The sequence below is a fragment of the Abramis brama genome (genome assembly GCF_963993115.1).
Source record: "Abramis brama genome assembly, chromosome: 7".
NCBI classification, from domain to species: Eukaryota; Metazoa; Chordata; class Actinopteri; order Cypriniformes; family Leuciscidae; genus Abramis; species Abramis brama.
This window is the reverse complement of record NC_139969.1, coordinates 30,139,513-30,155,739: the sequence shown is the minus strand read 5'-3', so window position 1 is coordinate 30,155,739 and position 16,227 is coordinate 30,139,513. Positions and strand designations below refer to the sequence as shown.

At 41.6% G+C, this 16,227-nt stretch overlaps 1 protein-coding gene across 1 annotated transcript; it reads right to left on the bottom strand.

Annotated features, from left to right (window-relative positions):
- Window positions 1-2,143: 2,143 nt before the first annotated feature.
- Window positions 2,144-5,801, bottom strand: kcnmb2a (potassium large conductance calcium-activated channel, subfamily M, beta member 2a; the record flags this gene model as incomplete). The annotated part of the gene is made up of 4 exons (XM_084120745.1): window positions 2,144-2,428; window positions 4,698-4,893; window positions 5,420-5,590; window positions 5,755-5,801. 4 exons carry the CDS (start codon window positions 5,799-5,801, stop codon window positions 2,144-2,146), a joined length of 699 nt encoding a protein of 232 aa, XP_083976871.1.
- Window positions 5,802-16,227: the final 10,426 nt, after the last annotated feature.

Here is a 16,227-nt window from a genome sequence, read left to right as displayed (position 1 = left end):
CCTCTTTACTGGCTCGTGCATCACGGCAGGCTTTGGCTTACTGCCTGCATTGGGCTCTGCCATTTGCTCCATGGCGTGTGTGGGTGGTGGCTGGCTGGGCTCTGGGTCTGCAGTGGGGCTGGTGATGTCCCTCACTGGGCAGAGGGAACACCAATCCATTGTTCACCAGCACCCACTCCACAAACGCAGCAAAATCCTCTCTGGGACCATCCACTGGAAGGCACGCCTTGGTCAGCATAGTGAGTTAGGCACGCCAGTTTTAAAAAGTCTCTTGTATGTTCCTCCAGGGAATGGTCCTTCTGCTCCAGGAGTAGTTGGATGACAGGTAGATCCAAACAATGAAAAAATATATATATATATATTTTCAAGGCTCGGCCTTCCGTCACAGTATATGGCTGTAGTAATGAATGTATGAAAAATGGAGTATAAAATAAGTTAATCAAGATACCACTAGAAAAACATAGAAGAATGAAAAACTAAGCCACATGAAATGCAAATGAGATAGTGATGTGTCGTTCGCGAATGAGCCGGCTTTAAAAGCCGATTTTTTTGTAGCGAACGAGAAGAGCTGACTTCCGTCGTGGAGAGCCAAATCTTTATTTGGGGCGGGACTTTATTTGGATGGGCACACCATGCGGCCAATCACATGGGAGCACAGACTAGGATCATACCATTATGTGAAAGGAAGGGGGACACATGCTCCGAAGATAGCGAGTGTAGTGCCGTTTTACAGTCTATGGTGTTGTGGTAGGCTACAGGCAAGGTAGCCTAGAGTGACACAGAGAGGCGGGGGAGCCGGATTTAAATGCTAATGTTAAGACTTTTGCCTTTATTTATTTGCTGTAGTTTGTTTATTTATTGTGGTACAGATTATTGTGTATTTAAAAATGTTAAATAATAGCCTAGTAACTGTAGGCTTTTTGTTAGTAACGAAAATATGCATAAAAATTAGGCTTTTATGAAACACTGGATAATATTTATATATTTATATATATATATATATATTTATATTTATTTATTTAAATAAATAAATATATATATATATATATATATATATATATATATATATATTTATGCATATATATATATATTTATTTATTTATTTATTATGAGCCTCTGGAGGTGGGCTGCAGAGGATTTGCAGGGTGATCACTGCAACGTGCAAACACACTGCAACGCGTTTAAAATCCTAGGCATCACAGGGGAAGCTAAGAGAAAGGCAATCCGATCCGCAACCGAAGCCGCAGAGAAAGCCACTAGGTGGCTTTGGATTAAGAGGGCAGAACCGTGGGCAATTGCTACTGGGACACAAGCCGGGGTCTGATCAACTCCGATGGTGTCTGATGATGAAAGACCCGAAACACCCAATGACCCCAGGATACATCACTGAGGATGGGTCCCAGCGCATCTGCAAGATGTATCTTTTACATTACAATATTTATAATAAAATTGCTTACCAACACACAAATCATTCACAATTGCTAAATTGGGCTAAAAAAAAAAAGCTTCATTTGGGAGCCGTAGGAGCCGAATCTTTAAAAAGAGCTGGACTTCCCATCACTAAAATGAGACTGAACAGAAAAAACTCAAGGCTTAAATACACTGAGAGGGTAACCAACTGAACAGAAACAGGTGTGGGATAATTAACATCCAACACAACTAACTATGAACACAGACAGACAGGAACAGAGCACACGGAGTGAGAACGAAACCAAAACAGTTTTTTTACACATGAAATTTGTTGATAATTATAACAATTAATCAGTATTTTCTTTATTTTTGATTCATTATTATTGGTAGTTTATCCAATTTAAACTCTTTAAATGTATCTATCAACAGTAACAAAATTATGATATTTTTTCCAATGGCTTATAACATAAGATTAGAAACCGTGTCAGAAAGGTTAGAAATGTTATGTTTGTATTATATTGCACTATTAAAAAGTCCTTATCTGAACAGCACTAGCTCCATCTGGAATTGCGCTTCAGATATATGATTTGTGGTTACAATATAGCTTAGCCATGGAAGACTAACATATCAATTTCCAGTCAATCCAGTCAACAGCAGGAGACCAAAAACCATTTGAAAGAGAAATTAAAGCTCATCCATGCACTTCACAAATCTGTCAGTGACTGTGCCCCTTTCACTTTGGCGCTTTGCCAATTTGTTCACACAGTATGGAAAGGTATTGAGTGAGCTTGACCATGAGTATGATGAGGGTTCCTCCAGAACACATGCAGGAGGGCCAGAAGAGAGAGTGGAAAATTGCTCTGCTGCCATGCGGACGGTTCAGAAGGATACTGGCCTGATGCTCGCCGGAGTCGTGGTAACATGTTACCTGCTGGTGCATATTCAGATGTTCTGAAATATTCTGGACCATAACACGCAGTACGCTGTGGTCCTTCTGGCATTTTGGCACATAAAAACACTGTGGAAAAATAAAATAAAAATCTACTTTAAACAGTGAAAACAAAGCCACAAGTTATTTATTAATGTTATTTTTCAGTTTTGTATATAAAGAAAATTATTTACTTTAAATGTGCAATTTTGGATATATTTTAATACCATTCAAATGTTTCTGGTCAGTGAGACATTTCCTGCTGAAAAATCCAGCATAAGCCTGTCAAAGTGGGTTGCAGCAAACAGACGATGAAGAGGAAGATCAGGCTAAAAGTAGGCTATTTAATCACACACTCAGAAGGTAAATCTAAATAATACAGGCAAATAAACTCAACCAGTGCATTAACGTGAACAGACAAATGAAAGCAAATGGGAACTAATGGCAAACACCTGTGATGATTAATGAATCTCCATAGTAACTAATAAGTGGCGGGAAACTAAACAAAGGACAACAGGAACTTAAGGGCTGTTCACATGACACCGTTTTCAACTAAAAACGTAAAACTTTTTAAGCGTTTTGGCTGCTCATTTACACGACAATGGCGTGTTGGGTGTCTGAAAACTTAAAGTTTTGAAAACGGGTTTCAAAGTGCAAGTTTTTGAAAACGGTCTCCGTGTAAACAACAAAAATGCGAATCTCATGCACATGCGTATTACGTGTTCATTCTATAGTGTTTCATCGCCATCTAATGGCCTGGATGCAGAATACATCGTTTTTAGTCTTTTCTCGGATCCAAATTAATGGGAAAAAGAAAAACTTCTCCATTTTAAGCATCATTATTGTGTAAACGTAAGAGTCCATGAGAATGAAACTAAGAGCAAGATAACTGAAAGTCCGTGACAAAAACAGCATGAATTCCATGTTGGTAATATTGTAAAATCAATATTACTGTTTTTACTGTATTTTTGATTAAATAAATGCAGCCTGAGTGTGCATAAGAGATTTCTTTCAGAAACATTTAAACCAGAACCAAAACTTCTGAACACTAGTGTATATAGTGTGGGAGGTTAATTTTAAATTAGAGGTCCATTTTAAATTTTAGTTCATTTACAACCATCCTTGTCATAACAAACTTTACAAGAATTAATATCATTCTGTTTTTTTCTAAACGTCCTACTTTACTATCATGAAAATTTTCTTTCTAATACCTACAGACTGTGCAATTTCGCCAATCCTATAAGATCAAATCACACTGTACGACATGGATCTAATAAACCTGGGTACAACATGTTATGTAGACTGTACGATGATGACACCTATTGAATCATAGGCTACAAAGCAAGTTAGTATAGAAGGAAAAAAAGCATGTGCTAGTGGTAAACAAATAGAGCGATGAATCGCACTTTGGCAATTGTGTTTTTTATATATACTGAAAAAAAAAAGAGAAAGCGAAAAAGAATATGGACTGGGTCATGGTTAGGGAAAAGAGGCCAACTTGACATGCCAATTTTGCAAATGGAGCTTGAGGTAAGTACAGTAGTTTTAAGTTTTAGAGTCATGTCGCATTGATCAATGCGCCATTTCATGTTGCATTTTTATTTGCTAGTCAGTAAAAGTGTCAGACACTGTCAGAAAATCATCACAGGCTATCTTTGGTTGCAAGACCGTGACAACGGCCGTCTTTGAACCTCTCTAACTGTATGACGCAGGACCAACATTTAGGAGCCATGACCACAGAAATCGCCATGATTGGCCGTCTTTCATCTGGGACAGCCCAAAATCATATAATGTGTACCAGGCATAAGAAGTTGCTCAAAGCTCAGGAGTTTCATTTAAAGATTCTGCTCATCCATTTTGCTGACTTCCACCATTTTGTAATCGCATACTTCCTTACTATATAGAAGGTGAAAAACAGTATGTAACAAATGTCCGAATTCACAGTACTCATAAAAGAGTAGGCAAAAAGACCCCGGATGACCTACTACTTTCTGAAGTGTGCATACGATGGACACTGTACTATCCCATAAGGCCACAGGAGAGGATTTGAGAATGACAGTGAAGTGACTGACACTGGTAGGTCACATGATAATGATAACATGGTTAATGTAGTGCGTCCAGATTACATTCATACACGCATTCATACTAAATATAATGTACTTTTTTTAGCGGTTGTGAAGTAATTATTTATTCAACATAAGTACCTACTCAAGTGAGTATGTGATTTGGGATGCAGCCAATCCAATGTCAGCACACCTAACATGCAAAATGAATGAATTATTTCACCTTTGAAAATTCTCCATTTGATTTAAATTTAATCTCATTGCTGTTTAGGAGAAACCACAGTTGAAAGATTCACCTCAGAACTGACGTCCAGCATCTCCTCATTGTAAAAGAGCAGCCCGATACGTCCGGTGGCGTTCAGGCTGACGTAGACCTGTAGACAGGGGAACTCAGAGCTTCTCCAGCAGTCAGAGCCACAGTTGTATGAACAATTGATATCCTTCGTAAGAGTGGAGTTAAGCACAATACAGGTGGTCTCATCTGTCAATACACTGCATTTTACAACAGAAAGAAAACTTTTAAAAGAAAGATAACTCTTATAAGTCACACTTAAAGGTTCCAAAAACATAATTGAAATATGTGACCCTGGACCACAAAACCAGTCATATGGGTAAATTGTTTTAATTTGAGATGTATACACCATCTGAAAGCTGAATAAATAAGCTTTCCATTGATGTATGGTTTGTTAGGATAGGAAAATATTTGGCCGAGATACAACTATTTGACAATCTGGAATCCATTTGTCCGTTGTCCATTTGCTGTATTCACTCACAAAAATAAATGTTTTTTATATTTACAGAAGGAAATTTACAAAATATCTTCATGGAACATGATGTTTACTTAATATCCTAATGATTTTTGGCATAAAAGAAAAATCGAAAATTTTGACCCACACAATGTATTGTTGGCTATTGCCACAAATAAACCTGTGCGACTTGTGACTGGTTTTGTGATCCAGGGTCACATATGTATAGTTCAGGGCTAAATATTATTGAAGCAGTCGTTATGTAACACTACCTGTCTGCATGCGCGCGCACCATGGTGATACAGATCACAAAGTACATCATGACTGAGCTGAACACCATACCCAAACCCAGCAGAATGGCCCTGTCCTCCCCGGCCTTCAGCGCTGTTTCTGTCCTTTTTTTATCCTTTAGCTCATATCCCCACAATCTCTTATGAATTACACTGGGAAAAGATGTCCAAACAGTGAAACAGATTATAATTGATCAAACATAGTTCCAGTCCTGGGTGCTGATTGGCCACACATGATGACACGAATAACAATCACCAAAATTACAATAATTGTAGCCTATAGAGGCAGGTAGAGCAAGTGGTAAACAGATGTACACCTTTGTTGAGTGGCTTGTGTTGTTTTGACCCCCTTCACAAAGAACATCTTGTCTGATGCCTGTCAGTGAGATCTGGAAGATTTGAGTTCTGGAAAGTCCTAAAAACAGAGAAATCCTTGGATCATTTTACATAACATTTTACATTCTTTCACACTGAACACCTGCCATATGCTCTTATGTCACAAGCCTATGTTTGTATATTACAAATCTAAAAAATATCCATCTTGAAAATGGTTTAAGATTATAAAATTTCCATTTCAGTTCTCTTAGAAAACCATCTGACCATAGTTTGACATATTTTGTGTACAGAAGCCAGAAGTATTGATTTTACAATACACAGCTTTTACTATGTAAAGAATATATTAACTATTCACTGACAGAGCACTTCAGTGATACATAAATCAGCAAATAATGATGGTCCATAACTCTGTAAGTGCAGTTTATGAACAAATCTGATGGCCTTAAGGAAGCTTGAGGATCTTATGGTAAGAGCAATGCCTTTGCAATATCAAGTGTTTGGTTTGTTTCAGTTAGTCTACATCCATTAAAATCTAGTTTGAAAACAAAAGGCTTTGTATATAGATATTTTTCTGATCCCCTTCAACACTGACTTTTTCAGAAAACTGAAACCTACCCAGAGGCTGAGCATCTAGTATGTCATATCCTGCCTTTTAAATTCAAGAATGGAAGTGAATTGACAGGATGCAGATTTATATTGGAGTATATGGACTGAAATTCAAAGAAATTCATAAAACTGCGGTAAGTGCAGTTTTAAATAACACATTTACTATAAAAAAAACATTTTTATCAAATTGTCATCAGAAACATTGCATCCACCATTAAATATTAATAAAATTCATTAACTTAAATTGAAATGTTATGTAGATTATTATATAAGAATATTCAGAGACCGTACTTGCATATATAAAGTTTGTAAAGTAGGCTAAGTTTAATACTGTTTTTTTTTAAAAAGCCATAATTCATACAGAATATACACTCACTGGCCACTTTATTAGGTACACCTGTTCAACTGCTCATTAAAGCAAATATCTCATCAGCCAATCACATGGCAGCAACTCAATGCGTTAGACATGGTCTGTGTCTGAAATAGCCCCCTATACAGTTAAATAGGCCACTATTTGAGGGGACAGCCATTTGTAGTGGTGTCAGAAATCAGCGGGAGCACTGCAATAACGAGTGTACAACCGATGTACGCTCAACAGCTAGATAGCCTAATACCCATAATGCTCTGTGAGAGTCACACGCTGAATGAATTCCCATATTTGACCAGAAGATGGCGCCCGCAGCTGAATCATCCATCCATCCATTTTCCAAACCGCTGGTCCAATGTGGCTACAGTGTAATATCATACAGGTATAAATGACTTTTTAATAGATTATTAAATTGTTTAATTAAGGTTTATACATGCTAGTTTCTATGACAGAGTTCAAGATAAATCGTTTCATCTTACTACTGGAGCTGCCATGTTGCTAAGTTTAAAATAATTATTAAACAGCAAGCAAACTAGGTAAAAGTGGCAGCCCTTCGGCCAACTCAGTGTCCGTTTTCATTCACTCCCTCAAGTGAACTATTTTAGTGGAGTAATCTAGGGAATAGTGATTTTGAACACAGCCTTGGACAAGACGACCTGCTGTTCAAAGTTTAAAATGAGCATCAGAATAAGTGATTTCAGTGACTTTGAACGTGGTAGGGTTGTTTGGTGCAGAGGGGCTGGTCTGAGTATTTCAGAAATGGCTGATCTACTGGGATTTTCACACACAACCATCTCTAGGGTTTACAGAGAATGGTCTGAAAAAGAGAAAATATCCAGTGAGCGGCAGTTCTGTGGGAGAAAATGCCTTGTTGATGCCAGAGATCAGAGGAGAATGAACAGACTGGTTCAGCTGATAGAAAGACAACAGAAACTCAAATAAACACTTGTTACAAACGAAGTCTGCAGAAGAGCATCTCTGAACAGATAAACACGTCAAACCTTGAATCAGACGAGCTACAGCAGCAGAAGACACACCGGTGACACTCCTGTCAGCAGAGAACACGAAACTGAGGCTGCAATTCACACAGGCTCACCAAAATTGGACAATAGAAAATTGTTAATTTTCTAAAGAACTCAGCTCAAAATAATAACACTATCACAAGATAAGTGCACAAACATGCATGATTAGAATGCTCGATAATGCTCCCGAAACATATTTGGAGGTAGCCTATGCATATTCAAACAAAGCTTGAGTGCTGTAATATACAGCTATGAGGAGTGGGTCATTCAGGGGTCAGAAATGGAGTTGACGGTTGATAGAGCCCCACTTTCAAAATTGCCTTGCCATTACTAAGAGCATCAGGGCATGAAGAGAATTGCATTATTATTACAAGTACACACTCACATATGCTGTTTCGACAATGTCAACCGTTTCTTAAGCACACCATGCTTTTGCTAAATGCAGAACGATGCCAAACATAAAGCAGAGTAAATACATTATTGATTCACTGACCCTGGGTTTGGAAAATAGCCCAAATCTTTATTCCTGAAACATGTCTCTATCCTTTTGTCCAATGTCACATGATTTTTAAGTAATGAGATGATTGAATGCACTCAGCATTGAGGGACGTACAAATAGTTTTACTAGTTCCTGTTGAGAATGAATATGCCTTTTCTTTCTAATCGATAAAGGTTTTTGGTTGATTAAAACCGTCTAAATCGTTGTCTCCATTTGATAAATGGATTTCAAAATCAATGCACACAAAGACCTTTATTCTTGGGAATTCACAAATAAAATATGCTTTTCGTTCACGTCAACGGACAGCAACTTATTGGCTTTCTATTGTATTTTTTCATGTCTCACTTAACATGGCTTTGTAGAGCAGTTGATTTTAACTCCAAGACATCTTGAATCAAAGAAGGCACATCAGTGAATGTATTCCTGAAACATTCTTCCTCCATTTGCTCTGCTATCCTCTGAGCACTTGTCAGAAGGCAGAGAAGCATTCAAACCCAGCATGCTCTATCTTACTAATCAATCAATATATTTAAAGCTTTCCGTTTATATCTCTTGCAAGGCCAAGGTCTCTACATACCTGTATTGATAGATCCAAAGTAGAGCAATGAAATTTCAAGAAAGCATGTTGAGTCAATAACCGTCAGCCTTCTCTTGCTCCTCTTGAGACCTGTAAGGGTTTTTAAAATACCCGATAATGCTGCTGGCAGATTTGTGGCTTTGTGGGCTGTGTGCCAGTGTGAAACTGTGTAGGGCAGCAATTTCCTGCCAAATGATGTGTGGAATGAGTCCTTCCTAGCCGGCCCGACACCCTGACCTTGCCCCTTTCCAGCATGGAGGTGAAGAACTGAACAGAAATAACCATGTGCCACTTTTCATCAAACCACTGTCATTGAGCTTGCATACATGATTTATGGTGTTTACTAAATCAAGCATCACTAATACGATTACTCATAGATTAGTGATTTCTTCCTCCTCTTCCTCTAAAGGTGTAAAGCATTTTTACACCTTAAAACCCAATAATTCTGTGCACTCTGAGGAGCTGTTCTTGTTGCATTTTCATTTGAACAGGGTCCCTCTCAAGGCAATGCAGTTCTGACCATCACACTCAGCAGCTATTTCGTGCAAGTGTAACTGTCGTAGGCCAGTAGGAGGTGTGCGTGCAAACCTCACTCCCCTGATCTCAAGAGGCGTTTAGCAACTGAGGCTAGTGGTTGTGTTCTTCAGCCTCCTTGTTAGAGCACCTGCCTCCCACTCCGGAGACCAAGGTTCGAATCCCGATCGGAGTGGGTCAGTGGGACCGGTAACATTTGGTGCCATTGACCCAGATGGGAGATTTAGGGGGGGTGAGTGTAACTTCGTAGGCCAGTAAGGCGCTATAGGGACTGATGCTAGAGACTGCGGTCTTTAGCCTCCTTGTTAGAGCGCCCGACTCCCATGCCGAAGACCACGGTTCGAAACCCATTCAGAGCGGGTTGAGTAGGACCAGTTACATTTGGTGCCATTGACCTGGATGGGAGTGAGGTTTAGGGAAGTGAGTGTAACAGATGTAGGCTAGTGAGATCTGTGTGTGTAAACCTCACTCCCCTGATCTCAAGAGGCTCTCTAGCAACTGATGCTAGAGGCTGCGGTATTTAATGTCCTTGTTAGAGTGGCCGTCTCCCGCGCCAGAGAACACAGTTTGAATCCCGCTCAGAGCGGGTTGAGTAGGACTGGTTACACAAGTGCATTTCTAATTGGAATACAAAAATCTCACATTTAAATAACACATTAGCAATAACATCTGACATGACTGGTATCATATGGTTTCTTACCCTCAAATAATGCTTAAAAACATGTAAAGCAGTGTAGAGCGCACGTTTTAAGAACGCACTGCAGATATTTTACGTAAAATATCTGTATCTAACTTGCTCAGCAAGACAGTTGTAGCTCCGCCATGACAGTAGTTGACCTGAAAGAGAAAAATGAAGCTCTAGCATAAGTTCTGCCGGGAAGACTCAATTGTTACGTCACTTATTACCTTCTCATCTATCCAATCATATTCCTATACTTGTGGTATAAAAGATTGGTACTTACACACGTCTGAGTTCGCAGATGCTGACGCTTCAATTCACCTCCATCCTCCCCACCACCACCAAGATGGGTATTTCTCTCCATCCTCCCCAACACCACCAGGATGGTCTCTTCCCTCCATCCTCCCCACCACCACCAGGATGGTCTCTTCTCTCCATCCACCCCACCACCACCAGGATGGTCCCTTCCTATACCTCGCAGGGGATCGGCTGCGCCCCTGCCTTCGTCTTCAGGCAGGATATGCAGATCCGGACCCTCGGATTGCAAGCTATGGACAAAGAACTTGATTGCTTGTTGGGCTGTTAATAAATGTTAATTGTTACAGTATTTATTCTCCCGAGTCTTTCTGGTAGAACTGACTGTATGATTTAATGCCTGTTCACACCAAGGACGATAACTATAATGAAAACTCTAACTAAAGTTTTAATAGTCATTCTAATTCTATGAGAATAGGGAAGTCCACAACACCAATTATAACGATAACAACACAGAGGAACAATATCTTTGGAATCACTTTCAGAATTTTTTTTTCCAGCTGATGAATGACAAAAATTTTGAGAGCCATTCAGAATCCACCTGACTTTAAAGAGCTTGAACATTTAAAGTGACAGACGACAAAACTCTTATAAACAGAGCGTTAGACCTTATTCACAGCAGCGCCATCTTTGATTTTTAACGGGAATAAAAACAAGGCTGTGAGGGATAGACATACATCTCTTAATTTATTCATTGTACTCTTCGTTGTTATTTAATGTGTTTTTGGATTGTTCTGCTGACGAAACACTGTAAAAATATCGTTCCGAGAAATTTCAGTAGACAAAAAAACAGACAATATGAGCTGTGGAAAATTGGCTTATTACAGCTTTTTACAGCTGATGCCATTGAAAACACAGTAAGTATATCACAAGATCTGTTGGTGTGGATGCTAGTTATTGTTATAGTTTTATTTATTTTTGTGTGAATGGGACTTAACGATAACTATAACTATACTATAACTATAAAGTTTTGATAATCGTTCTAATTCTATGAGATAGGATAGTCCACACCACCACTTTAACGATAACGACACAGACAAACGTTTGAATCACTTTCAAAAATCGCTTATAACAAATGGAATATTATCGTCTGATGGTGCGGACGCTGTACCAATCATTCTTAGTGTGAATTTTGTGCCAATTCCAACACAATATCATGACAATTCGTAACTATTTTATGTTTTGGCGAATTGGCGGCTCATTTGTATGCATTTGTACGATCTTATTCGTACGTTTTCATAGGATCTGCTCACACCCCAGTGATATATTTAGGGGTGGGGTAGGGGGTACTTAAAAAAATGTAATTAAAAAAAAGTCTTTGTAAGAATTCACATCATACGAATTCAAACAAAATCACCACCTTGAAACAGAACGTTTACCCACAAGATCAGGTTAGAATGCAAAGCGTACTTGCACTTGAATTGCACGACACATATCAGAAGGCAACCAGATGCATCTGTGTTCACGCACTGCTATGTTTAGTATGTTTCCATTATTATTAAACTTCACTGTGTAACTCGTCCTGCACTATTTGTGCGACATACAGTACATGAATATGAAATCATGCAGCATTCCTTGTCTGTTAATTGGTCAGACATACGAATTTCACCTGACGGATAATAAAAGCAATGCAACAACTCTTCAAAACACCCTAGCAACCATATAACAATGCATTAAATATAACCAACCACACACATATTGCAGCGTCAAACACACATTATGCCGAAGATTAAGATGAAACTAAGAAATATTAGGTGGAAAGCATTTCAGCAAAGGATCACACATCAAACATAGTTTCTTTGCTGACTAAAATTCTCTACATATCTGAACGATAACAGATAGATCATTTTGTCCCAAGGGCAAACTGATGAGAAGAAGCCAGAACTGCTGTAAGTGCAAGACACACACTTTTATCTCTGTGCAGTTTGTCCATGTGAATGCACATGGAGACGATAATTGGACTTTTTGATGGTCTCTTTTAAATTCTGAAATCCATTTAACACTTTTCACACTTTGTCACAAATGGAATGGAGTCAAATCTTTTCATAGTCTTTTTTTTTTTTTTTTTTTTGCAAAGAGCCCATTTCTCAAAATGATGCTATCTTTGACTCAGCTTCATCTCTGTATACTCTGCTGAGGCTGACTAGTTCTTTTTGGGGGAAAGTACTACATCTACATTATATTCTAGATTACATCAAACTTAGAAATCCCCAATCTTTTATTTGACAATCAGACCAGTCACGCACCCTTGTGTGTTTTACAGAGTGTTGAGCAGATCCTTAACGGTGGACATTTACACCTGTTGCTGGCAATGTGTTTGTTTCATTTTCCTCTGTGCATGTGTCTATTTAGCCCTCTGAGAAATCTCCCTGCCCTTTCCCAAGAATGTTCCAGGTAGTATTTTCTCCCATGTGTTGGATTATTATAGCACCATGAACAAGTGTTCAGAAGGGTTGAAAGGTCTTTAGAACGGCCTATCTCATCATCACTATACATTTCAAAACATGGACATGTCAATTGATTTAGCACATTTACTGTGGCCCCAAAACATCACACTTTTAAAATGTATTAATTACATTTCATTGGTGAATAAAATATTAAAATCAAGTGGCATCTGAGAATTCTAAGGCCCTGTTTACACTATTATGTTTTCGTTTTAAAACGCATAACTCTTGCTAGGGTTACGCCTGCCGTTCACACTACTCCGGAGTTTTCAGCCCTCGAAAACTGAGACTTTTGGAAACGCTGCAGACCCAGTTTTAGTCTGAAAACGTACTCGGTTACTAACGTAACCTCGGTTCTCTCTAGAAGAGGGAACGAGTACTGCGTTTTTTGTAAAAACGCTACGGGAAAAACTCTTTTTTCACGAAATACTGAAGCAAAAAATTATCCTTAATTTTCCATATATGTAAAGCGCGTTGCAGCAGTACACAGCTATGGCGAGACAGCTTGCTCGCTCATTGGCTGTTCTGCGGCAACTGCATAAGCCTATCGAGCGAGGCCTGAAGTGACGTCAGGCTTCGCGCCCTCCTTGCCACTTCCCGCCGAGACGGGTGTGGCTAACCTCTATAAAAGGAGCTCGAAAAGGCTGATTCACTTGATTTTCATCGCCGAAGCGAACCAGAGTGAACCGTACGCACGGCAGAGAACGCAGTACTCGTTCCCTCTTCTAGAGAGAACCGAGGTTACGTTAGTAACCGAGTACGTTTTCAGACTAAAACTGGGTCTGCAGCGTTTCCAAAAGTCTCAGGTATACGGTGCATAATCACCAGATAGACTCACAGAGAGTCTGGGAATAAGGGGGGGGGGACCTTAATTCCCTATATTGTAGCGTCCGCAGACGCAAAACATGACCTCACAGAGAGAGTCTAGAGACAAAAGGGGAATCCCTCCGTCCTTATATGGCCGCGTCCGCAGACGCGAATATGACATCACATAGACAGGGTGGGGAACCTGAACTAATGTGGGAAATGTGGGTCTTACACAATTCTGCCCATAAAACAGTCGGTAGCGCGCTGCGCATGCGATTTCAGTGTTCTAGTTAGACAGCTGATTCGACTACACCGATAGTAGCTTAGCCTGCAAGGCGGGAACCTCTAGGTTGTAAAACCTAATAAATGTAGACGGCGAGGCCCAGCCTGCCGCCATACATATGTCCTGTAAGGAAATCCCGCTAGACCAAGCCCACGAAGAGGCGACGCCTCTCGTGGAGTGCGCTCTAACGCCCAACGGGCACTGGAGGCCCTTGACAGTGTAAGCCAGCGCTATGGCGTCAACTATCCATCTGGATAGGCTCTGTTTCGAAACAGCCATTCCCTTGGAACGTCCACTGAACGAGACAAAGAGCTGCTCAGTCTGTCTGAAGACAGCAGAGCGGGACACGTAAGCTCTTAAAGCCCTAATGGGGCAAAGAAAACTTGAGTCCCCTTCCTCACTTGATCCCGGCAGGGCAGACAGGGAGATAACCTGAGCCCGAAACGGCGTGTTGAGGGATTTTGGCACATAACCATGCCTAGGTTTGAGTATGACTTTAGAGTCATTAGGTCCAAACTCTAAGCACGCTGGGCTCACGGAGAGCGCGTGCAGGTCGCCTATGCGCTTCACCGAAGCGAGAGCCATCAAAAACACTGTTTTAAAAGACAAATGTTTGAGGCTAATAGATTGGATAGGCTCGAAAGGGGCACCTTTCATGGCCGCTAAAACCATAGAAAGGTCCCACATACGGACTGAAGGAGGTCTGGGAGGATTCAGCCTCCTAGCTCCCCTGAGGAAGCGGATGACTAAATCGTTCCTTCCTAGTGACTGACCTAGCGTTGTTCCAGAGAACGCTGCAATAGCCGCCACATAAACTTTGAGCGTGGAAGGGGATCTGCCCTTATCCAACAGCTCCTGTAGGAAGGAGAGAACCTCCGTCACCTCACAATCGAGGGGTGATAGGCCCCGAACTGTACACCAGCCGGAGAAAACCGACCACTTCGAGGCATAAAGCCGCCTAGTCGACGGTGCTCTAGCCTGAGTGATGGTATTCATCACTCCCTCTGCGAGATCAACGGATATCCGTTGAGCGCCCACACATGAAGGGACCACAGCTCCGGGTGTGGGTGCCAAATCGAGCCCCTGGCCTGCGAGAGGAGATCTTTCCTCAATGGCACTGGCCATGGAGCGATGTCTGCTAACTGCATCAGGACTGGAAACCATGCTTGGTTCTTCCAGAACGGTGCTACAAGCAGTACTGAGCATTTTGTTTCCCTGACCCGCTCTAACACCTGAGGCAGGAGGGAGACGGGGGGAAAAGCGTATAGCGGGCAGCGCGGCCACATCCGGGACAGCGCGCTGTCGTTCTTGGAAAAGAACACGGGGCAATGAGCGTTTTCGCGGGACGCGAATAGGTCCACCTCCGCTCTGCCGAATCTCTCCCACAGCAGCCGGACTGTTTGTGGGTGTAGAGACCATTCGCCCAGGGGAATGTTGTTCCTGGACAGTCTGTCTGGGCCCACATTCTGGAGCCCAGGCACATGCACTGCTCTCAGCGAGCGCAAATTGTGCTGAGCCCATGTTAGGAGGCGTTTCGCCAGCCTGTACAGGGATCTGGATCTGAGACCGCCCTGGCGATTTATGTAGGACACCACGGCCGTGTTGTCCGAACGGACTACGACGTGTTGGTCCTTGATTTGGGGACAAAAACGCGTCAGCGCGTTGTGCACTGCCAGCATTTCCAGGCAGTTGATATGTTGGAGCTTTTCTCGTTCTGACCACAGGCCGAAGAACGGTCTGCCCTCGAGCAGCACTCCCCATCCCGAGGTGGATGCGTTTGTCGACACCATCTTCACTCTCGAGGAAGTCCCCAGGCTTACACCTGATCGGTACCAGTCGTCCGCCATCCAAGGTATCAGGGCTGCCACACAGCTCTGATTGACCTTGAGACGTAACCGGCCGGACACCCACGCTCCGCGCGGTACTCGCGCTCTCAACCAGAACTGCAGAGGGCGCATGCGGAGTAAGCCCAGCTGAAGAACTGGCGATGCTGAGGCCATGAGACCCAGCATCCTTTGAAACTTCCTGAGCGGGGTAGTCGCGCCGCAGCGGAAGGATCTCGCCGCGCGCTGAATGTGCAGCACGCGCTGTGGCGACAGCCGCGCTGTCATAGACTGTGAGTCCAGAATGGTACCCAGAAACGAAATCGCTTGACTGGGGTTCAGCGAACTCTTTGTCCAATTGACCGTGATACCAAGATTCTCGAGGTGATTCGAGGACATTCGAGGCGGGGACATTCGAGGCGGGGAGCGCGCTTAATACAGCGGGCAGAACGCTCGTCCTCGACCCTACTACAGTGCTTAACTGAGTGAGGGAGGGCT